This window comes from Salmo salar, chromosome 06, assembly GCF_965601325.2.
Source record: "Salmo salar chromosome 06, fSalSal1, whole genome shotgun sequence".
In the NCBI taxonomy this organism is placed as follows: Eukaryota; Metazoa; Chordata; class Actinopteri; order Salmoniformes; family Salmonidae; genus Salmo; species Salmo salar.
The window spans coordinates 47,119,302-47,143,907 of NC_138296.1; the positions used below are offsets into that span (position 1 = coordinate 47,119,302).

General features: G+C 41.9%; 1 protein-coding gene across 1 annotated transcript; it reads left to right on the forward strand.

Annotated features, from left to right (window-relative positions):
• The first annotated feature begins 3,214 nt into the window (after nt 1-3,214).
• LOC106607501 (eukaryotic translation initiation factor 1b) lies at nt 3,215-5,658 on the forward strand. Its single transcript, XM_014204503.3, has 4 exons — nt 3,215-3,451; nt 4,380-4,543; nt 4,633-4,734; nt 4,951-5,658. Exons 1-4 carry the CDS (start codon nt 3,421-3,423, stop codon nt 4,993-4,995), a joined length of 342 nt encoding a protein of 113 aa, XP_014059978.1. The 5' UTR covers nt 3,215-3,420; the 3' UTR covers nt 4,996-5,658.
• Nucleotides 5,659-24,606: the final 18,948 nt, after the last annotated feature.

A 24,606-nucleotide genomic window follows, 5' to 3' on the forward strand; every position in this document is an offset into this window, starting at 1 on the left:
GCTCTTACGGCGTATATTTTATATCCCAGCTTTACATAGGGTGGCAGATACTCTTTATGGAACATCAACATTACAGATAATACAGACAATAATACAACTTTGCTCCTTTTTCCCATTATCCATACGGGTCAAGCGATGTGCACGACTACTCCTTGAATTTTTTTGCCCAAGATATTGATTATCAATGTCCAACGGGACACCAGAGAGACCACCTTTTACCGGAGCCCTGCTACGAAGATCAGCCACAATTTGCCAGCCACAATGCACACTCCTTTTGCTCTTTGGATACACACGATATCAACACCATACCGTTCCTGGTTACTTTGACTATGTCCACTTTTCCCAACGCCTTCTTCACTATCCTCGTGACTTCCAAAGGGTTTCCCAAATGAACATCCTTAACCAAAAAACATACTTCAACAAGCAATGGTTCATCAGACTCATTTCCCACAATAATTTTAGCCCTTTTCGTTCCAATTTTGGACTTCACAGTTGTCCACTCTTCTTCCGCACTAACTGTACTTGACGCGCTTTCATCTTCAAACAACACTTCTGCTTCCGCCATCTTCATCAATCAATCAATCAATCAAATGTATTTATAAAGCCCTTTTTACATCAGCAGATATCACAAAGACCACCAACTTACTACCCTGAGACAAGGCTGAGTATAGGGGGGCCAAAACCGGACAGGGAGATCAGGTCAGTGACTCAACCAACTCAAGTGATGCACCCCTCCTAGGGACGGCATGGAAGAGCACTAGTAAGCCAGTGACTCAGCCCCTGTAATAGGGTCAGCGGCAGAGAATCCTGGTCGAGAGAGTGTGAGCCGGCCAGGCAGAGACAGCAAGGGCGGTTCGTTGGTCCAGTGCCTTGCCATTCACCTTCGCACCACTGGACCAGACTACACTCAATCATAGGACCTACTGAAGAAATGAGTCTTCAGTAAAGACTTAAAGGTTGTGACCCAGTCTACATCTCTCACGTGGATAGGCAGACCATTCCATAAAAATTGAGCTCTATTGGAGAAATTCTAGGGACAATAAGGAGGCCTGCGTCTTGTGAATGTAGCGTAACGTGTAGGTATGTACGGCGGGACCAAATTGGAGAGATAAGTAGGAGCAAGCCCATGTAATGCTTTGTAGGTTAGCAGTAAAACCTTAATCAGCCCTATCCTTAACAGGACGCCAGTGTAGAGAGGCTAGCACTGGAGAAATATGGTCAAATGGTTCTAGTCAAGATTCTAGCAGCCGTCTTTAGCACTAACTGATGTTTATTTAGTGCTTTATCCGGGTAGCTGGAGAGTAGGTCATTGCAGTAGTCTAATCTAGAAGTGACAAAAGTATGGATTAGCTTTTCTGCATCATTTATGGACAAAAAGTTTCAGATTTTTGCAATGTTACAATGATGGAAAAAAAGCTGTCCTTGAAATATTCTTGATAATGTCCGTCAAATGAGAGATCAGGGTCCAGAGTAATGCCGAGGTCCTTCACAGCTTAATGTGAGACGACTGTACAACCATCAAGATTAATTGTCAGATCCAACAGCAGATGTCTTTGTTTCTTGGGACCTATAACTAGTATCTCTGTTTTGTCCGAGTTTAAAAGTAAAACATTTGGCGCCATCCACTTCCTTATGTCTGAAACAAAGGCTTCCAGGGTAGGCAATTCTGGGGCTTCACTATGATGGGCTCTAAAACTAGACTGAAGCATTTCGTATGCATTATTTGTCTTTAGGAAGGTAGTGAGTTTTTTTTAAATGTTGAGAGGAATGGGAGATTCGATATTGGCTGATTGTTTTTTGCATTTTCCAGGTCAAGGTTTAGCTTTTTCAAGAGAGGCTTTATTACTGCTACTTTTGGTGAGTTTGGTACACATCCTGAGGATAGGGAGTAATTTATTATGTTCAACATAGGAGGGCCAAGCACAGGAAGTAACTCTTTCAGTAGTTTAGTTGGATAAGGGTCCAGTATGCAGCTTGAAGGTTCAGGGGGCATGACAATTTTCATGAATGTGTCAAGCGATACAGGATTTAAAATCTTTATCCTTGTCCTGGCAGTTCTGTGCAGACTCAGGACAACTGAGCTTTGGAGAAATACACACATTCAAAGAGGGGTCCGTAATTTACTTTCTAATGATCATGACCTTTTCGTCTAAGAAGTTCATGAATTCATCACTCCTGAAGTGAAAGCCATCCTCTCTTGGGGAATGCTGCTTTTTAGTTAGCCATCTAAACTCCCTTCCTCGTTTCCAGTTCATGTTCCTCACCTCTGTAAATATTCTATTGATTTAGATTTTTATGTTGATTTTTATGTTTTTCCACAGGACCTTAGAAAGACAAGACAATATAGAAATTATATTAGTAAATATTTATGATATTCTGTGTTACATTTCTGTCTCACAAATACATTTAGGCACTACTGTGTTGTGTTACACAAGAAAACTAACATTTCAAAGTGACTCTGATTTATAAAAGTGGGCCAACAATAAATACAGAATATTACCTGAAGTTGTTGTAGGGTCCTTTTTGTTAACTTTTTCATTTGAGTTGAATTGATGAATATTTGTTCTCGGTAATCGAGTGGTTTGACACAAATCACTTCAAGAGGGTTTTTTCAAAGTCACTGAAATTCTTTGAACGTGTTCTTTTACCACTGTTCATTGTTAGGGTAAGTGTAGGAACGTCCCAAGGATCCCAGATAGAACTGTCCCATCAGACAGATAAACAGCAGCTCGAGTTTTCAAGCGAGGCCGTATTTACATTTTAGACGCAGGCCATTGGCTGCCTTAATCAAGAGGGGTGTTACAAATGGACATTTCATGAGAAAGGGTGCATGAATTAAAGGTGCCAACACATTTTATAGTCATCATAAGAATGTTTTTTTTTTAATGTCATATACAAAAAGATCAGCAACTCCCTCGAGGGGGATCGACCAACTTCACGTTTATCGGCTTCGGCCCACCACCTAAGATGAAAGGATAAGACTTTAATTATTTTGTAAAAACAGAAGTATATGAGTTTTCATATAATACCGAAAATAGAATAATGGACCACTGACCATTGTTTCATCTACGCATTACATTGCTTTATTAAGGAATTTAGATATTTGTGCTGTAGTTTTTATGTAACCTAGGTTGCAGGTGTTGTTGGTATTTTCCCCTCTGAAATACCAAGATAATTACGTAATTTTTCCAGTAAAATAGGGTGTGGCGTGGTGCACGTCTCTACGTGCGGGGAGGCGCTATAAAGGGTTGTTTTCCACTTTGCAAGCTAAACAATCTCCATTTTGTGAGAGCCTTTCAGAAGACAAAAACGTCGTCCCGGTGAAAAGGGAGATTCACAGAACAACAACACAAAAACAAATAAATTAGACCAGTCGATCGCTAATCAGTTATTATCCGAAAGGAAAGGAAATCTTATCGTATGTCCGCTATCCAGAACCTCCAAACTTTCGGTAAGACATTTCAACCATCTCGGCTAACGCGGGGTCGAAAATGTGGGGGAAGGGCGCTTGCTAACGTTAGCTAGCATTTGCAAACATTTTGTCAACGTTCCAACTAAATATAGATAACGTTTTGATTTTAATATTCATGAAACATCTGGTTAATTATAGTGAACATTTCCTCCCGATTAGAATTACGTTATATTAATAGTTTGACTTTTGCTGACGTTCTTTGGCTAACAGCCATCCGACTTCAACTAGGCCGAAGTTAATTTCCTTGTTTAGGCCCCAACACGGATTTTGTAGCCAGTATATCAAACTAGGCAATTGTAGATACATTGATCAATGTACAATAACGTTACCGATTCCGGAGAGTAACTCGTTCTTACTGTCTGTAGTTATCAACAATGGACTTAGTATGAATGTACATGTTTGCCCCAATCTGTCTGTAATACGACTTTGTCGGAAAGGGCTTTGTGTTAAAATGTAAACTATTTTTAAGGGCAAATAGCCAGGTACAATAGTCCCGCTGAATTATGCTTCTCCGACATTTGACTTCCTTTCGAATTTTTTTCAATTTTGCCGGAATGATTGGCTATCAGGACTGAGGGGTTTTGCTTTCTCCCGTGTCACAAACCTCAATTCCGGATAAATATAGGTCTGCGCAGATGAGCCACCCAATCTTGGTTGGACCATTTTCTAGAATCTTATTTCCATGTAACTTGCTGATATGCGTCCTGCGCGTTGGTTTGCTTGGTCCTGAGACTCGTGGCTAAGACGTTACGTCACTAGTTCATCGGCCTCGATCTTTTGTTAGCTAGGTCAAAATACTGCCATTTTAGCTATCACTTTAGGTTGCTTCCTTGTATTTTTAGGTGTTTGTTTTTGAATTATGTTTTAAGTAGTGTGATTTTGTTTTTAAATGGTATTCTCCCCACAGACCCCTTTGCTGATGCAACTAAGGGTAATGACAGGCTCCCATCTGGGACTGACGACTACATCCACATAAGAATCCAGCAGCGTAACGGCAGGAAGACTCTGACCACGGTCCAGGGCATAGCCATCGACTATGATAAGAAGAAGCTAGTCAAGGCCTTTAAGAAGGTATGTTATGGCAGGGAGTTGAGACACTGACACTAGTTGGGTCTTGTTTTGTTCTGCTGGCTATTTGAGTAGCTTTGCTTTGTCAACAGAAATTTGCCTGCAATGGGACAGTGATTGAGCACCCAGAGTATGGGGAAGTGATTCAGCTGCAAGGTGACCAGCGCAAGAATATCTGCACGTTTCTGATTGAGGTAGGTTTGACTCTTGTCCCTGCTATTGCACATTGCACCCAGCGTATACTATACACTTGTGTGTACTAAGTGGTCATATGTCATGGCCCCTACAGAAGGCTCTCATAGAAAAGCCCCTGTTTGTAAATAGTCTAGCTGTGACGGTAGCAAATGTTCTGTGACTGGAGTTCAAAGTTATTTTGTGTCATGTCTCTTCTCCCCTCATCCCACTTCCAGATTGGTCTGGCGAAAGAGGAGCAGCTCAAGGTCCACGGATTCTAGAAGCTTTCTGCAGCCCCCTCTCCCCTGGTCCTGACACTTTCCTGTGCTGCAATCACCGCAGCCCCTTTAAGCTAATGATGAATACCTCTGAATTGAGACACTTTACTACCAGTTTAACTCCCCCCTCATATGGGAGCAGTCCAGTGCAAACATGGACAAATGGCTTGACGGATGCGGGATGAGTGGTGGTGTAGTTTTTTTTTTCCTTAAACTTTTTCGTTTGCCATGTGAAGGGCACAATTCCATGTAACACTTTTTGTTTTGTACGAGTTTCAATAAAATGATCAACCGCCACATGCGGTATCCTGTGGTGGTGTGGGATTTGGGGGGGGGGGGGGGCTTAACTGCGGTTCCAATGTATTGTGGGGTTGCCTGTGTCAAGGTTACGGAAGAGTGCGGCTGAAGTTCTGACCATCACAGCCCCATCTACGAGGCGAGTTTGTGCTTTTTTTTTTAACAAAAAATTGAAATATGCATAATTTTCTGAAGCTGTAATACTACTTAGATTTTATTTTAACTATAATGAAAAGTACTGCTCTACCTGGTTGTCAGATGACTGGTGTTATGGAGCAAGTCTGCTTAAAGCCATGTTAGGCTTGACACTGAGCTACCAACTCAAAATGGAGAGGGGGGATATTTTATTGAATAAATATTTGAAATTGACATCTTGTTTCATGGGGTACAATTATTTGATAAGTGGTGTTTGCAGTGGCATACCACTACAAAGGCACCGTACAATAGTTTGATATGCCGATTTGTCCAATATTGCCGTGTTTAAAAATGGCAAAAAGCCAACTATTTGCTTATTGTACATGGCGTGTTGTGAGTGGGGGAGTGTCGTCATACTAGTGCTAATGGCTGTTTTACATGGAGATGTAATGTTCTATTGACCTTTGAATGCACTGACTCTGGATTAGAGCTGTAAAAAGGAAAAGCGGTATGGGCTGGAAGTGAACCACTACATGTCACAGGTTCAGCCAGTGTCTTGAACTAGGTCGGTAAAGTCTGGCTGACTCAAAATGAATGGTGGGGGGGCATTCGTTACATGATATGGGTGCAGTTTGAGAACATCCCAAAAAGCTGCAAATCAAACTTTAGGGCTCCTGAGTGGCATAGCTGTCTAAGGTACTGCATCAGTGCAAGAGCTGTCACTACAGTCCCTGGTTTGAATCCAGGCTGTATAACATCGGGCCATGGTTGGGTGGCGCACAAATGGCCCAGCATCGTCCGGGGTAGGCCATTGTAAATAAGAATTTGTTCTTACCTTGACTTGCCTAATTAAATAAACTGGATAGCCATGTGGCATCTCATTGATCTAATGAAATGTGTCCCTCCTCCCCAGTTCCTGTTTCTTCCTTTGTGACAGTGGGAAATACTCTAGTGCTGCATGGAATTACTTGTTCTCTGTGCCTGTGCAGACACCATCCGTTCATTTGATGGTATCTAACGTTAACCTCCCACCATATGGGGAATTCCTATGACAGAGTACCAACAAGCCAGTTATTCTATTGGTTATCACTGCTTTAAAACAATTAGTTTCCCACATCTGTTTTCTCATAGTACTTTGCCATGTCTTTTTATGTATTTTTTTTTTTTTTACAGTGGGAAGACCCAAGGGAGACATTTTGGACGGGGTGGTTTTCTCTCATGGTTTAGTCCTTTGTTTTATGTGTAAAGAAAACAGTTAAGACACAATGAGAAAAATCCTAGTGGAGCAGTATCAAACACTGCATACAGCTTGGTAAATAGTCAACGCTATATTTCTGTCTTCATGTGATGCTGTTTAGACCTGCCAGAGGCAGACTGCGTGACGCAGCTCAAAGACGCCAAACCAATGTACTGTTGTTATGCTATGCATTCTCACTAGGGGGCGCTATAACAGCAGAGTTGTTTCAATCTAATATACTAAGCAATGCACATACAGGGACATTGTTTTCTCTTGTCTTGAGAGTGTGTGGTGTTTGAGGAACACAGTGTTTAAGCTTTACTGTGAGTCAACTTGGTTATTCATTTTCATATGAGAAAACGGAAGGGCAGAACTCAGTGGTTAACTATAGATTTCTGTAGCCTTCTCTATCAGCCTCACTACTCAGTGTTACAAATTATCTTGAATTGCTGTTGCTGTAATTTCCAAATTTCCCCATCCATATTTTTTTATCAGCTTTGGATTTCACATTTTCAACACCTACTTAGTCAAATTGCAGACTCCAGGGCCTTTCCAGTGTATTATGCTGCGGTTGTAACCAAGTTGGAGGTGGGAATTCACCAGTTGGGAAGTCATAAATACCAGTTGGATGCATTCACGCGCTTTGAACTCGTTGAGAAACGCAGATTGGCTAATGGCTAACAAGCTGTGTAAACCATAAACTAAAAGTACAGCTATCTCTCTTGTAAACAAATTATAGTGTTAAAAAACAAATTGCTTTTTCTAAATAATGTTTTGTTGTTGCATTTGCTGAAAATGCTGTTATCGAGGTAATTTCCTTAGTAGGTGATGTCAGAGGTCAGCATTTAGGAGCTCAGGATGATGGATGAGTTTCCCACTAGTAATTACCAGTTGGGGGTCGTTCAAGTAGATTTCCCCCAGTCGTACAGTATGTGGTAAATTGCGACTTCCCACTTGGTTCCTGAACGCAGCTTTGGAGTAGGCGGAGGAGAAGGAGGAGGGCAATTCCATGGTAACAGAGTGATGCTGAGACTCACTTTTTTACTTTAAATTGTGAAAAATGTGTAAAACAAACCATACACCTAAATGCAGAAGTCTACTTTTAACAGTTGCCTCTGAAAATTGTACTAAAACACAATTACTTGAATGTTTGGTAACAGAATGACAGTAAAATCTCCCTCAGTTTTATGTGACCATAAATATCTAAATATCTAATCCGAATTAAAATTCAAACATTTTTGCAGAAAGAATTGGGTGTCAGCTATGATATGACATGTTTTAACAAATCTAACACAATGGTAAATCTTAGCGCTGGAGATCGTGCTATAGGTTAATACAGTAGGTTTGGGGTGTGTCAAATATTTTTTGCTACTTTCACAACTGGAATTATGGGCGCAGTAGCTGGCGGTGGTTGTGGGTGTGTCGAGGCTTGACACCACTGGCCAATCAGAACATGCTCCATGTATACATATGTGGTTGCTTCAAGTTGTGTATTTCCGGGCTTTTATGTATTGCGTTGTCATCAAGTCCAATTCGAATCTTAGTTCGTTAGCCTGCCCCATGCATTGCTTCAATATGGAAATACTGTACATTGTTAAATATAGACGCTAGACGAGGGGAAAAACTCCCTTTAATATGCATTCATGGATCAACATCTAATCTGATAGCATTCACACTGATATAGGGCCTAGGCCTACTGTAAATTGCAGTCTGGACATGAACATGCCAAACAGTCAATAAGCACATTTACATTTACTAGGCTGTTGATGAGGCCTAAAAAGAGAGTGTATAATTCTAATCAAATTTGAATAAAAACGAAAGACATGTTTTAAATAGGCTATGTCTAAATACAGTTACAGGCACCATAATTGCTCCCTGTGGGCGTATAAAACAGATACATCCAAACTTTTCACATGAGCTGGACAAAGATACAATATAAAGGGAAACATCATGGAACTAATTTTCAGTTCATATTTGCACTTCTCCAGAAATAGCAGGCAAAATTGCATTGCGTTCGCGCCATGTACGTTTTCAACATAAACCCATGGGCCGAATTAGTAAAAAAAAAAATATATATCAAATTAAACAAAAACAATCTGTTTTCTCAAACAGAAACAATATTTATAAATAGGATTGGTTCAGAAGCATGATATCATAATTCACATCACTAGTTCCATGAGCATAAGGCAATGTGTGCACACAGTCCTAAAGGCGTCTGCAGACATAGCTTCAGTTTGCTCCTAGCAGAACTCAGCTAGGCGAGTATTCCCTAAAGACCTTCTCTTGAAAAACAAGAAAAAGGTGGCAATATTACTGTTGTTTGTCCCTCTTGAGCCACTGTAGCAACAACATAGCCAGAAACACTTCCTCAAAAAAGTCTGAATTAATCTACGATAAATCAAGAAATCTGTCATCCATTTTTATGTTTTTGCCAAGGAGGTCTTAGTCGCACAATTTTACATCTAACTAAGATGTTTGGTGCAGTATTTCTTAAGTGAAAAAATGTGCATGAAAAGTATCTCTCTTGTTGAATGACAAGAAACACTTCCCACTCCTACTAGGAGTAGTACTGTTGACCAATCACCGATAAAGGGGCATAGACTTTGGCTACTGAACCTCGACTTGCCTCAATAATTTTTTGTGTGTGCACGAATAGCCATAAAAACCTCTGCCAAACCCCAAAACGAACAAAAACCTCTCAAAATGTTTCTATAATATATGCGCAAACTGTTTCGACTGGGAAGCATGCCACTATGCAGATCTTATGCCATTAGTAACCCTAACATGTAATCCATATTGCTTAAAAATACGTTTTTGAACTATGTAAAAAAAATTATGTTTTATTCTCGGTCACGATCTTCAACCAAAACCTAATATTAGATAAAGTGAAAGTCTATACCTAATCCAAGTTGAGATCTTGTGGCAGGTCTTGAACCGAGTAGTTCATGCTTGAAAACCTACAGATGTTGCTCTGTTAAAGCCGTTCTGCATGCAAGAGTGGGCCAAAATTCCTCCACAGCGATGTGAGAGACTGATCAACAACTACAGGAAGTATTTGGTTGCAGTCATTGCAGCTAAAGGTGGCACAGCCAGTTAGTTATTAACTATAAGGGGGCAATTACTTTTTCACACAGAGGAATTGGATGTTGCATAACTTTGTTAATTAAATAAAAAAATAAGTATGCATTTTCTTTGTTATTTGTAAACTCCAGTTCCCTTTATCTAATATAAGGTTTTGGTTGAAGATCTGATAACATTCAGTATAAAAAATATACAAAAACTGACAAAATCAGAAAAGGGGCAAATACTTTTCACCGCACTGTATATCTCATCCTACTTATCCACACACCTAAACCCAATCACTCACACACCCCAGCCCTGTCACCCTCTGCCCTAACCCTAACACCCACATGCCAATACCCTAATACTGATACAATCATGTACAGATACAACCATATCCTATCTCTAAATGCCCTATTTGTTACTCAATTCCTTTGCCAATACACCTCATCCTTATTACTTGCCAATCTCAGCCCTGTTACCCACTTTCTTTAGGCCTTAACCAGATCTGCCATTGTGCAAGAGAAACTAAACAAACCTATTGACATTAAATATTTGTTAATGTCACGCCCTGACCATAGAGAGCCCTTGGTTCTCTATGGTGTTGTAGGTCAGGGCGTGACTAGGGGGTGTTCTAGTCAATTATATTTCTATGTTTGAGTATGGTTCCCAATTAGAGGCAGCTGATTATCGTTGTCTCTAATTGGGGATCATACTTAAGGAGTCCCTGTTCCCACCTGCATTGTGGGATATTGTTTTTGTGTTAGTGTGTTGAGCACTACGACTTCACGTTCGTTGCATGTTTTTGGTTTTCTTAGTTTCACTGTATATTAAAGATGTGGAACTCAACTCACGCTGCGCCTTGGTCCGTCCTTTCCGACGAGCGTGACAGAATATCCCACCACAAATGGACCAAGCAGCGTGCATTGGAGGAAAAAGTGAGTTGGACCTGGGAGGAGATCCTGGGAGGACACGAGACCCTTCCTTGGCGGGAGTCGCCAAGGAGCATAGGGGGACAGCGACGACGCCAGGGATCGCGGCCACAGAAACCCCAAGATTTTTTTTGTGGGGGGTGCACATGGGGTGGACGGCTGAGCAGCGGCGAGTGCCAGAGCCTGAATGGGAGTCTCTGGAGGAGTTCAATGAGGGATACCGGAGAGAGGTTTTGGCTAGGAGTATGCTGCAGCGCAGGCGTTTGGAAGAGCGTGATACCAGTCCGGTGTCATCTGCGCCGGCTCCACACACCAGGCCTCCAGTGAGCCTTCTCAGCCCGATACATTCTGTGACGGTTCCTCACAGTCACCCTGAAGAGCGGGTCACCAGTCCGCTGCCACAGAAACCCCAAGATTATTTTTTTTTTGGGGGGGGGGGGGCACATGGAGCTGGCGGCTGAGCAGAAGGAAGAGCCAGAGACCGTCAGGGAGTCGATGGAAAAGTTGGGGGAGAGAGGGAGGAGAGAGATGTTGGTCAAGTGTGTTCTGCTCAACATTCGACCTGAAGAGCCTGTCAGCAGTCTGGCGACGTCTGCAAAACTAAATATAAATATTGATATTGGCATGGGTTTTTCTTCAACATTATTCTGTTTTGATGTATTTCTAATACCCTTTAAGGCTTTTGCTAGTAGATTCTTTTTAAGACCCATTTTCCATCTTTGAAATCAAAAGTTTTTGCTTAATTCATAATTGTTTGGATGGAAAAAGGTTGAAAAACATATCTATGCCTTAATTTCCCCTAAATATAGAGCCTTAGCTTTCATTTGATATGCTCCCTCTGTTGGTGCTCATGGGTCCTTTACATGGAAATGACCAGTAGTATCTGTGAAGCATTTTGGATGTTGCATTGTCATATTCTTGTGTCAGTATTCCTAGACCTTGTCTACTACCGGTTGGTCCACCATGGTCTTTTATAAGGCCAAGCTAACCATAAAGTTGAGGTTAGGTTTATAACTTCACATGTTGATGCTTATGGGTCCTTTTACATGGAAATTACCAGGAGGAGAAGAGAGCAGATCTCAGTCAGAGATAGCTAAACTTTGAAATTGCAGTGATAGGTGAATGTTTCCATACAGCTGTTACACAGTACACTCTTAGAAAAAAGGGTACTTCGGCTTCCACTTTCTGTCGAAAGGGTTTTATATGGAATCCAAAAGGGTTCTCCTATGGGGACAGCCAAAGAACCCTTTGAGGTTCTAGACGGCACTTTTTTTTTTAAGAGTGTAGGTAGTGTAAAGTATAGCACAGAGAACTGTTGACCAACCTTCACTTGGCGATACTTACATTTACATCATTTAGCAGACGCTCTTATCCAGAGCGACTTACAGTAGTGAATACATACATTTCATTTCATGCATTTTTTATTTTTTTGTACTGGACCCCCGTGGGAATCGAACCCACAACCCTGGCGTTGCAAACATCATGCTCTACCAACTGAGCCACAGGGGTCATTTCCCGACTTGAAAGACACCACATATCTTCTAAACTTCCATGTCTACTTGCAAGGGGTTCGTTTGAATTTAGAAAATGCTCTATTAATAAATCAAATATTTGTTTTGCTCCATGAAGTAATCAAGCAATGTGTATGCCGCCATCTTGTCTATTTCAAATCTTCTCATTGATCGAGACAGGTGAGTGTCATGATATGCAGCACTTTGGGGTGGACACCCACCTGTCTCAATGAGAAGATTAGGAATTCAGATATCACTAACTGTCCCTTCCCTTACATGTGACACCATGTTCTTGAAAATAACAATGTTGTAGATGTCCGTGCCTCGAAACAAGTCGCCCAGCTCAAGGACCAGCTTGTTTAGCTAGCTCTGGGGTTATTGACTGCTACAAAGTGTTTGTGTGAGCCATTAAGATTGTTTCTGAAAACTGCTTAACGAGGACACTTTTAGGCGTGGAACGAGGTAGTTTGCCACAGGAGGGTGACACATACCAGTGATTTGGCTGATTTCCTAGGGCCACTGCCATCCATAGGGTGCTTGCTGCTATGTTGAGGGCTCGGGGCCCGAACCCTCGGGTCAGAGAGTGCCACGAGTTGGGTGAGCAGGCTCACCTCTAGCTGTAAGGGAGCGGCAGGAAGTCTGAAGGAGGAGGACTAAACAATATTCACACTGACATAGTTTGGTCAGTATCGCCAATATTCAAGCATTTAAAAACACTCACCAAGTGTCTTGCTATTAGTCTTGCTTTGGCACTGGCGGTGTCTAATCTGGTATTGTAATTTCCAATTTATAGTAGGGTAGCTCTATAATACTTACACTGTCAGATCCAGTATTTGGTCACCATATGCACATACAGTGTATTTGACATGGATTCTGAAGTCCTCTGAATACAGATCCTAGTTCTGATAAATGATAAATAGTTCTGCTAAATGACATTAAGCGTGAAAGGCTCGCTGGGTTTCGAGCTGGGAAGGTAGTAGCAGTCCCAGCAGCTTTTCATCTAGGTATTATCAGTGTTCGGCACGCTGCACAGCCATGGCAACTGGGTTCAAACCAAAGGTAATTGGCTTGAAAAAGATAAACCATCTGGTATTTAATTGTCACTGATAAAATGTGTCCTTTTAAGTGGCTTACGCCTGTGATCTCTGCTGTGTGATCCAGAGTGTGATCCAGAGTGTATCTGATTCACTTTGAGCTGTGTATTATATATTTAATATACACGCTCTGCAAGGAAAGCAGAAATACTGTAGATTCTTCTATGTTAATTAAGAATACAAATACACGTTGTATACACCAAGGCCATCGTTACGATGATACTGCTGATGAGGATGCATTGATGTTGATGATGATAACAACCTAATGGTGCAGCAACTTCAGATAAGTTAACTCTCTGATCAACAGGGGTTGGGGTGGAAAACAGATGCTTCTCACCAGCTCAGCTCAGCTCCCATCCTTCACGTCTCATGATGATATATAGGGATGGGAAAAGATCTGCTATCTGCAGCTTTGCCAGGCAAAGACAAAAGGGAGAGAGTGTGAGAAACGCCAGAGGACTCCAGGGACACGGAGACCAGAGTGGTTTGTACTCTTTCATGTCTTGTTTTATTTTCCCCTCCAAGTTCATTTGATTCTTTTCTCGAAGGAAAAGCATTTGGCATCTTATGCATGATCTTGTCGTCACAATAAAGCTGTTCCTCTGTTGGGAATATTGTGGCCTGGCCAAACTGTCAGCCACATTCAGAATTCCCTAACATCACCGTGCAAAGCCTCTTAGTGCCATGGCAACACAAGAGGCTGTGATTTGGACTGAATTCGATATGTGGATGTGCTTTGTAGCCACTCCGTTGATGAATGGGATCATCTCCTGAAAGGCCTTACAAAGTTGTGTAACATTCTCTGCTGCTGACTGAGTGCTTGAGTCAAACAGTCTATGCTGGCTATTTTAACTTGATTGTTTTGCGAAGGAAGAGCTGACAGGCTGACAGACAGACAGACAGACAGACAGACAGACAGACAGACAGACAGACAGACAGACAGACAGACAGATACATACATGTAAGCGCATACACATTAACACTTTCATGAGTATTAACAACTACTGTCCCCCCCCCCCCCCCCCCCCCCCACCACACACACACACACACACACACACACACACACACACACACACACACACACACACACACACACACACACACACACACACACACCATGAGGCTGAACTGAACTGAGGTTGGCCCAGGACAGGTGTCTGTTCCATTTGTTTCAGGGAATGCCAGACCAGGGGGTGATGAGTCCAGACAGGGCTCCATATGTAGCCCTCCTCAGAGATTCCTAATGAACTCCCCAAGGTAACAATTAGGCCCCACTCCTTCGCCCTCCCCTCCCTCTATCCCCTCCACTGGCCCTACTCCCTGGGGGACTGATGACAGCAACACCTGGGTTTTGATGGGTGCAAGGTAGAGACAGACAGCAAAATTGGCTCTGACTCTCCTCTCCACTGTCATAGCCGATGGGCAGAGGTGAGCGTTGTGACAGAAAATGGCTGCCGTGTATCACCCAGCTGGGTGCTACAAATGGATGATGGATGTGGGAAGTTACCCCACAGTGAAAACCAGTGTTTCCCCCAGAATAAAGTGTTTTTGACGCATAGTGAGAAGAGCTAACCTATAGAAATGCAACCCATTCTCAATGTTATTTATTATTAAGTGTGTGTGAGTTCAAGGGGAGGGGGTGGGGGAGGAAAGAGAGGTTGAAGGGCATCAAATATACTCCCCTGGTGTGCGACTTGAAAAGGACTGGATTTGTCATGGATAGCGAGACAAACGCATCCAGTCAATCTGTAAGTTCACACGCAGGACATGGTTTGTGCTAGTGCTCGTGTTTTTTTTCTGGAGGCTGGCGTGGGCCAATGCCAGGACAGTTCCAAGCTGACAGCTTGATGGAGTGCAAATACGCCTCCAAAGTTTTTACAGTTTTACAGCTTTTCTGGGATTGTGACCCATTAATACATTGGCATGGCCATGTATCACTTTGCAGTGGAACGCTGTCGAGCCAGAATGATGGATTTATATACACCTCACTTATTGGTTCTAATGGAACGTAATCACAAAAACAGTGGTATGACTCACAACTCACCTCTGACAAGCAGGGAAAATGACTGTTGTGGTACATATTGTGGTAGAGATCAGGGTACATCTGAAATCTCTTGAACAGGGATGAATCTGTTGTAATAGCGTTATATCAAAGTCATAAAGGTAAGAGGACTTTATTGTCACCGTTAAAGTTACAGCTGAACTTGTATTGTCACTAAAGAGGTATTAATTCATGGCGATGGAGGCCTAGTTGAGATTCTGCTACAGGGTTGAACAGTATGCTAGACAGGAAATGGCATGTTAAAATAAGTGGCTATTTTGCGATATAATCTAGCAAAAAAGCACTTATCGAGCCATGTCTTAGAACAAATTACTAGAATTTATGACCAAATTAAATGTCTGACATGGAAATTCTTGGAAATATTTATTATGGGCTAAAGTGGATGAGGTAATTGACCAAGTGGAGGGATTATGAAGAAAAATCACATCTTGTCTGCAGCAGCTTCACCAATATAGAGATAGCAGTGTAGATAATGAGGGATTCAGAAACCAAGTGCCAAAAATGTATTCTAAACCAACAAAGTACACACAGTGTCAACAGTGTCTTTGATTGTAGGGTTGACCTTTTTGTTCAGTTGCTGTGTCTTTGGCCAACCTTATGGTCATCCTTGGCCTCCTTTTTAAAGTGTTGTCGAGATAACAAAGTGAGAGCTTCAATATCGCTATCTTTGTAGCAGAACGACTTATTTTGTGACAGAACAATTTGCATGGGAGGTTTTTCTTTCCTGTGGGACAAATACAGTATATCTAAGTGTTTCACCATTAGACCTTAACAAAAAGGCTTGCTCACTGCAACAGCGTAAATTGGTAGACCATTGCTAATCTAAGTTAAACGTTTTTGTTGTTGATTGAAAGTATTATATTGTTTAAGTCCTCTCTATCTCTTTCTGAAGCAGTTATTAGCCTAAATCTGCTCTGCATGGTGTCTCTTACCAGCTTCATCTATGTCTAATAGTTAGGATTATGGTCCGCAAGAACTTTGCACTTAGAGGTCAATTGCCACAACCTATACTTTATTGAAATACTGTGTTTTATAACTACTTCTACAAGCGAGAAGATAGACATACTCATTTCCAAGTGGCCATAACAGCACAACAGCATGGCAGACCATAAGAAAATGAGAAACAAATGCACATGATAGAAAAAACATTTCAATAAAACAACAAGCTCAATTAGAATGGAACAAATAAAACACCCACAGCCTCATCCGATCCTGTCCCTCCTCACTGTTTCCCCACCACACACAGACACACACATGGCCCAAACCCCCTGCAGCCATTGAGCTGTTTTAGCAGGAACAAGATAAAGCCCTCCGAGGCGGGCCACTTCTCTGACCCAGAAATGAGCTGCAGGCACCGGGTCTGGAGTGGGCCCAGGCTCCCTGCTTCTCTCTCTCTCTCTCTCTCTCTCTCCTCTCTCTCTCTCTCTCTCTCTCTCGCTCTCTCTCGCTCTCTCTCGCTCTCTCTCGCTCTCTCTCGCTCTCTCTCGCTCTCTCTCGCTCTCATATATAACAGGCTCCACATCAGCATCTCCTGCATAAGCCAGGAGGGTTTAGGGAGTGGTAGTGGTTTCCATACTAATGTTTTTCTTGGTTAAATTATGATAATGGTCATGAAGAGGAAGAATTTAGAGATGCAAGGTTAGGAGGATGTAATGCCTGATGGAATTGCAATGGAATTGTCCCTGCCTTTTACGTCAGTGTAGTGCAGCAGCAACTTTAGCTGTCTGCTACAGAGTGTCTATTTGGAACAAGAAAGAACAAACGTTCCCACAACTTTAGAGAATCTTCTCTTTGGTGTCTCATTAGGTCATTAACTAACATTAACATTAACTAACATTAATGAACGTTAAGGAATGTGCCCGTGATGTGCAAGGAATGTTTCCAAGAGACAATTCCCTTAAAACCCTTAGCCTACAATTTCCGCGCCCCCGGGAATCTAATTAACGTAGAGCAAAAAAATCACCATCAAAATCCATCTGTTTAAGCTAGATATCTGTTTTTTTGCATGGGCTGCATCTCAATCCACCGCATATCGCCCTTCCACATCTGCAGAGCTAGAGAGGTGTTTGTCAGACCATGAGAAATCCCAAAAATCGATCTTCTCACAAAAATGTCTGTAGCTTCACACACACCGTTTTGTTCTAGGACGCCGCACAAGCCTCACAAGACTCGTCTGAACTTGGTACAGCCTCTTCTGCCAATTTCCATCTGTAGCATCTGAACGGTTTAGGATAGAAACTAATATCACCCCTCTGTGGACAGCTGAGACTCTCGCGAACATGTTATTAAGAGTTTTCTGTGTAGTTGTCTAATGTTAGTGGGGCATGTTAACCTGTTTTAGTGATACTCCTGAATCACTATGATCAATAAAAAAAAAAATTCTTGAGTGTACTTTTAACAGAGCTGAGATTTACTTGAAAGTGCATTCACCCTATTGCTTACACCTATCACGTTGTTTCATCTACATACGTGAGAGGAGGGGTCAGGGTTTCTTCTGGACAGGGCCTAACTATACTGGCCCAATAAGCACTAGCGGTTCTGGGGGGGGGGGGGGGGGGGCAGTGCCCCTGTGACAACAATTTTGGACCCCCTTGTGCCCCCCCTAAATGTGGAGTATGAAATAATTTTTACATAACACATTTTTGCTATCATTCTTTTTTTACATCCGTTATTAGACAGTGGCAACGATGATGATTGTGAACATGGTCTTTTGCCTGCTAATGCCTGCAATGCAGTGAAGAAAACGATATGACAACAATAACGTCTAATGTAACTGGCCCCTCTAACAGTACAACTGGCCCCAGCTTGGCCCCCCCAGTTGAAATGGTCTAGAACCGCCACTGCCAATAAGCACATGTCCTAGAAACATCATTTATTGGGACAGTGGTTAGGGGGTTCATCATTGGTGCTAGTGGCCTGGATTTGAGATCCTCTAGGGCCTACCCTAGTCTCACATTCTTAGCACTATATGTTAGACATTATTTGGCAACAGTTACAACACACCTATCTGATCTAACAAAACATTTAAATGAGTTTCTAGCTAGGTTACCGCAGCACTATCATCCCAATCTCAAATAAGCTATTTAACAACTGGGAGTGAAAATTGCCGACTGTATGGCAAGAACCTAGTCTGCAAATTTACTGGCACCATTTTAGCTTGGTCTCAAAGCCTTATGCTAGCATAATAATTATGGGGGGATTTCTCTTCTGTTTGTGCTCATATTAAATCTAAACAATAGAGAAACAGGGGATTCTTGATGCAGCAAAGGGACTCTTCTGCACAGTTTAAACCCACAAACCAGTGGTAGTGTCGCCGTTGTCGTGCCACCCGGGTCTCCATGGACACGGCAAGAGTCAATCATGCAGCACCTTTCTATTATTTCCATTAAACGAAAGTTCTTACATTTAATCCATTAATTTGCCTCTCTTTGAATACATTTTTCAATGAGAGACAGATATTCCCAGGGAACAGCAGCAGCCTCCATCTCATGAAACAGAACTAATGTATAGGAGGAGGCATGGGGGACATTGTATGGGTGTTTAACTGGAAATACCATACATTACGCATCAAAGCATCCATTATTCAGGATCACTTGTATAGTATAAAGCAATGATAATAACTTGAATGCTTGTGTTGAAGAGTTACCATCCCTTGCCCTACACCAGTATAGATATTTAGTGAATGTATTGTACTGAAATACGTTCTTGGATTATATATATATATTTAGTTTTTTGGGGGGGGTTTGTCTCTCCATTTGTCTCAATAATAATGTTGTATCTCTTCTTCTCTCCCTCTTCCTCTCTCTCTCGGTCACTCACTCTTTCTGTCTCTCTCTCTCGCTTTCTCTCCTTATTCCTCTCTCACTGTTTAGCTTCATTATGCTTTATGGAGGCATTGCTCTCTTGCCGGCCAGTCACAAACCAATAAATATTACAGTCTGTCCAATAGACTGTGGTAGGGGCTCCTTCGTCCTTGAGGTGAACTTAACCAGTGAGCATTTAATCCCCCCCCCCCCCCACACACACACACACACACACCACACACACACACACACACACACACACACACACACACACACACACACCATAAACACAAAGTGAACTTGGCAGTTACCCAAAAGCATTTTAGCTCTTCCCCATTACAATTTCCTACTTGTAATTTAACTATATGAAAAGTGTTTGCATGGATAAGCAGTATGCTCTGAGTCATTGTTACAGCTTAGGTGATAGACAGCCACCGATTGGCCACAGCAATGAGTAACTAGTACCATCCAGGTGTTGATTGGGTGGACACAGTTCCTCGAGGCTTGCCAAGCAACGTGGCCAATCACCCCTAACAACATCTAAATATTGGAGCTGTCATGCAGGAAGAGGGATGTAATGTAACAATATGACAGGCAGCTTGGAGGCGTCCCTCAAAAATTGACAGAAATGTGGGTGAGGCTTGGGTTGATAGGGGGCGGGCCAGTCTCCAAGCGGGAGCATCTTTGTAAGCTATAACTGTACATTAGAACTCTGTCATAATGTATCTGGAATTTAAGATACAAAGTTAATCTCTCTTCATAAAAACATGTTCTCAAGTTAATGAATAATATAGCCATAATAACATTATTTCACCCCTCCAATGTGGTTTTCATGTGAGCCTACAGTTAACATTGAATTTCCAGCCATGATTCTCAAATACATTTTGAATGACCGTCGTTGGGTCAAGTATCAATATTCCTTCTTTTTTTAGACACCCTCGGCGTGCTTAGACACGGAAGCGTTTCCAATCTTAAACGGTCCGCACGGGAGACGGTCGTTTGTCGGACAAGGCCTCATCTGATTGGTGGATGGGGGGTTTTCGCTATCTGACAGCATGCTAATGTTGAATAATAGATGTGCGTGAGCAAGAGCCAAGCTGCGTTTAAAATCAATTATTCAAACTGCCTCCATGCTCTCCTCCTCCTTCTCCTCCTCTCGCCCTCCCTTCCTCCTCCTCTTCTCCTCACCCTCCTCCCCTGCCAGCTCTATTATGCCCGTCACTTTATTTATTTAATTCTCAACACATTTGTCGCGTGCTTCCGCGTGAGCGATAGCAGGGACTCGGCCCTGCAAAAAATTTGAATATGAGCTTTCTTATCGAACGATGAGGGAGCCTGTCATTACTTTCTCCTTTTCTCCTCCAGTTCGCCCCTGTCCCGCTTATCTGGGAGTCCCATACGCCGAACTGCGTGGACGTGCACTCTCTCCGAGACACGCTCGCACGGACCCTTCTGTATCACCCTCTCCCCCTCTCTCTTTCTGTCTCTCTCTCTCAACCTCTCTCTCTCATTCTCTCTTCCCCCTCTCTGTTTGCTTGTCCTCCGTCCCTCTTTTTCTCTCTCTCTCCCCATTGTAACTCTCTCTTGATATGTATCCATCTGTTTATCCCTTGTTCACTGTCAGTTTTGGCCCCGTATCTCCTTGTCCATCCCCGTGTTCCCATTATATTTATCTTGCTAATTTTATAGCTATATTGCTACCTGTGACATCCCCTGCGCCTCCCAATATGACTGTGTAGTTTCACCATGTGAGTGATGTACAGTACGTGCTAGGAATTTTCCCTATAGGTTCTGTAAAGCCTTTTCCAACGGCTTTCACTTAGCTCTACACAGACACATTTGCATTGAGACTCATACCAACTGCAGTAATAAAAGGGGGACTAATGGGAATTATCTGTCAGAAGTTGTACTCTGCTTGAGGCTGATCCGGTGATTTCATGATGGGAGCCATCCCTTCCCTTTGAAATGTATTAGATCATATATGAAAACTGCTCTAATCCATCAGAAGCCTCCTTTTACTGGTATTACTTTACACTATTACGACCAATCGTTTCTCTCTTGAGTCAAGAATGCTACACGGTTGGCCTTTCAGTGATGCCCTTGATACTGCATTTTTTTCAATGGCTCAGGCTTCACACTCAGTCTGTGCTTGTTCACAATGCTCAAACCTTTGGTTGAAAAAGAAATGTGTTGATGGAGTTCTGAATGACTTCTGAAGGACATGTAAGGCTTACAACTTGGTAAGCTTTACATGTCAAAGTGAAATGGCAATTGTTTGATGGGACTGCAATAGGAGGCAAAAGGAGATAGATGAATAGATAGACAGAGTTTCAGAATGGAGAAGTGAAGGGAGAGTCCTTACCCTTGGAGCACACACACACACACACACACACACACACACACACACACACACACACACACACACACACACACACACACACACACACACACACACACACACACACACACACACACACACACACACACACACACACACACACACACACACACACACACACACACACACACACAGGGCGTAGGCAATAACAGGGCTTTATGATCCGTGAAAGAGGCCTTATCACCAGGTGAGTTATCACCCCCAGGACTAGGCCGTGTCCTGGAAGATGCTCCCTGTCCTCCACAGTGGCCCCAACCCGCTGAACATCCAGGTAAACAGACCCAGGTTAGGGGTCACCTCCATATGTGATGCCCGCCAAGGTGCAGTGCATTGGGCTCTGGTTATGTCCCTAAGTCTCGTTGGAGCCTGGATGACTGAGTCAATTCTTCCCACTGGTTTAATTTCAGATTGTTAAATGTTATGGAAGACACTGTTCACTTCACCTGTCCTACATGTCATTGCATACAGCTAGTGTAGCATTAAAGGATCATCATAGCTAGCTTTATTTAATAAATGTAATGAACAAGAAAAATAACGGTTGCATGGGTAGAGATGGGCAGTATTTCTGTTACATGTAATTGAAATACGTATGTAATTTGTATTTCACTGGTCTGAACTACAATCCAATGTATTTTGTAACAAGATACTTTTGAGACCTGTATTTTTTTGTGTGTGTAAAATACGTAATAGTTTTTTTTATATAAAAAAAAAAGAGGTTGACAATTTTGTGGCCCCCTTTCTCCCTGCATTGGTATAAGAAGTCTGCTGGTAGTATGGTGTAATAAGAGTGTCTGGTAAATTACCAAAATGTAAATGTAAGTTGTAAATGTTAAAATGAACTCTTGCAAAGCATGGGCATTATTGTAATGAGCCCCACCCCCGAAGGCCAATAATATTTCAATTCAATTTAAGGCGCTTTGTTGGCGTGGGAAACATATGTTAACATTCCCAAATCAAGTGAAGTAGATAATAAACAGAAGTGAAATAAACAATAAAAATGAACAGTAAACATTACACTCACAGAAGTTCCAAAAGTATAAAGACATTTCAAATGTCATATTATGTATATATACAGTGTTGTAACGATGTGCAAATGGTTAAAGTACAAAAGGGAAAATAAATAAATGTAAATATGGGTTGTATTTACAATGGTGTTTGTTTTTCACTGGTTGCCCTTTTCTTGTGGCAACAGGTCACAAATATTGCTGCTGTGACGGCACACTGTGGTATTTCACCCAGTAGATATGGGAGTTTATTAAAATTGGGTTTGTTTTTGAATTCTTTGTGGATCTGTGTAATTTGAGGGAAATATGTGTCTCTAATATGGTCAATTTTGGTGTTTGTCCCATTTTGTGAAATCTTGGTTGGTGAGCGGACCCCAGACCTCACAACCATAAAGGGCAATAGCTTCTATAACTTATTCAAGTATTTTTAGCCAGATCTTAATTGGTATGGCGAATTCTATGTTCCTTTTGATGGCATAGAAGGCCCTTCTTGCCTTGTCTCTCAAATTGTTCACACCTGTGGTGCTGATGTTTAGGCCTTGGTTGGTGGCAGAAGCACCAGATCATCAGTAGAACAGTAGACTTCAGATTTTAGTAGGGTGAGGCCGGGTGCTGCAGACTGTTCTAGTGCCCTCGCCAATTTGTTGATATATATGTTGAAGAGGGTGGTGCTTAAGCTGCATCTCTGTCTCACCCCACGGCCCTGTGGGAAGAAATGTGTGTTTTTCAGTCCTTGGTTCCAAATATTGGGGAAGATGCCAGAGCTAAGGATGATGTTAAAGAGTTTAAGTATAGCCAATTGGAATTTGTTGTCTGTATATTTTATCATTTTATTGAGGATACCGTCAACACCACACGCCTTTTTGGGTTGGAGGGTTTTTATTTTGTCCTGTAGTTCATTCAATGTAATTGGATAATCCAGTGGGGTCTGGTAGTCTTTAATAGTTGATTCTAAGATTTGTATTTGATCATGTATATGTTTTTGCTGTTTGTTTGTTGTTATAGGGGCGGCAGGTAGCATAGTGGTTAGAGCGTTGGAGTAGTAACCGGAAGGTTGCAAGATCAAATCCCTGAGCTGACAAGGTAAAAATCTGTTGTTCTGCCCCTGAACAAGGCACTTAACCCACTATTCCATTGAAAATAAGAATTTGTTCTTAACTGACTTGCCTAGTTAAATAAAGATAAAATAGAGCCAATGTCACGTCCTAACCATAGAAAGCTGTTATTTTCTATGGTAGAGTAGGTCAGGGCGTGACAGTTTTTTTTCTTCTAGTTTAGTTTTTCTATGTTGTGATGTTCTAGTTTTGTATTTCTATGTTGGGCTTTGTGTGGGATGATCTCCAATTAGAGGCAGCTGGTCATTGTTGTCTCTAATTGGAGATCATACTTAAGTAGGTGTTTTTCCCCACCTGGGTTTGTGGGAGATTGATTTTGAGTAAGTGTATGTTAACGCTTCGTCATGGTTTGTTGTTTTTGTTCATTCAGTTTATTTTGTATGCATTGCATAGTTTCACAGTGAAAATAAAATGTGGAACGATACACATGCTGCACTTTGGTCCGCTTCATCCTACGACAACCGTGACAGCTAGTTAGTGAAGGATTATACTTGCAAACAAATTACTGTATTTTGATTAAATACAATACTTTGCAAAAGTATTTTGTGTTTTATTATGATACATTGGTCTTTAAAGTATTTTGTAATTGTAACAGGATATTATCTTTTCCCATCTATGTGGATGGGTAAAGTGATGCTTTGCCATAACCTCACTACCCCTACTTCCCACGGCTATATGCTTCGCTACTAAAATGAGTAAATCATGGCCGAGGTAAACTTCTAAAGGATACATCAATTTGTGTTTCAACTCTATACAGGATATAGTTTAAATGGTGATGATTGAATAGCGTGATCAGAACCTGCATGTACAGTATATGCATCAGACACCCTCAACCCACCAGATGAGGTACTCAATGGCTTTTTCCACTCCTCCACATCCTTACCCCTTCAATAGGCTTGATTAGAGGGTACTGACCTTAGGGCCTCTTCTGAAGGCCAATTTGCCGCTTTCTGGATGAGGCCACTT

Excerpts from the sequence above, each read along its gene's own strand:
- LOC106607501 (XM_014204503.3), top strand. The coding sequence starts at position 3,421 with ATGTCCGCTATCCAGAACCTCCAAACTTTCG. Across the intron at positions 4,544-4,632 it reads TAGTCAAGGCCTTTAAGAAG|AAATTTGCCTGCAATGGGAC; the intron begins GTATGTTATGGC and ends CTTTGTCAACAG. Across the intron at positions 4,735-4,950 it reads TCTGCACGTTTCTGATTGAG|ATTGGTCTGGCGAAAGAGGA; the intron begins GTAGGTTTGACT and ends TCCCACTTCCAG.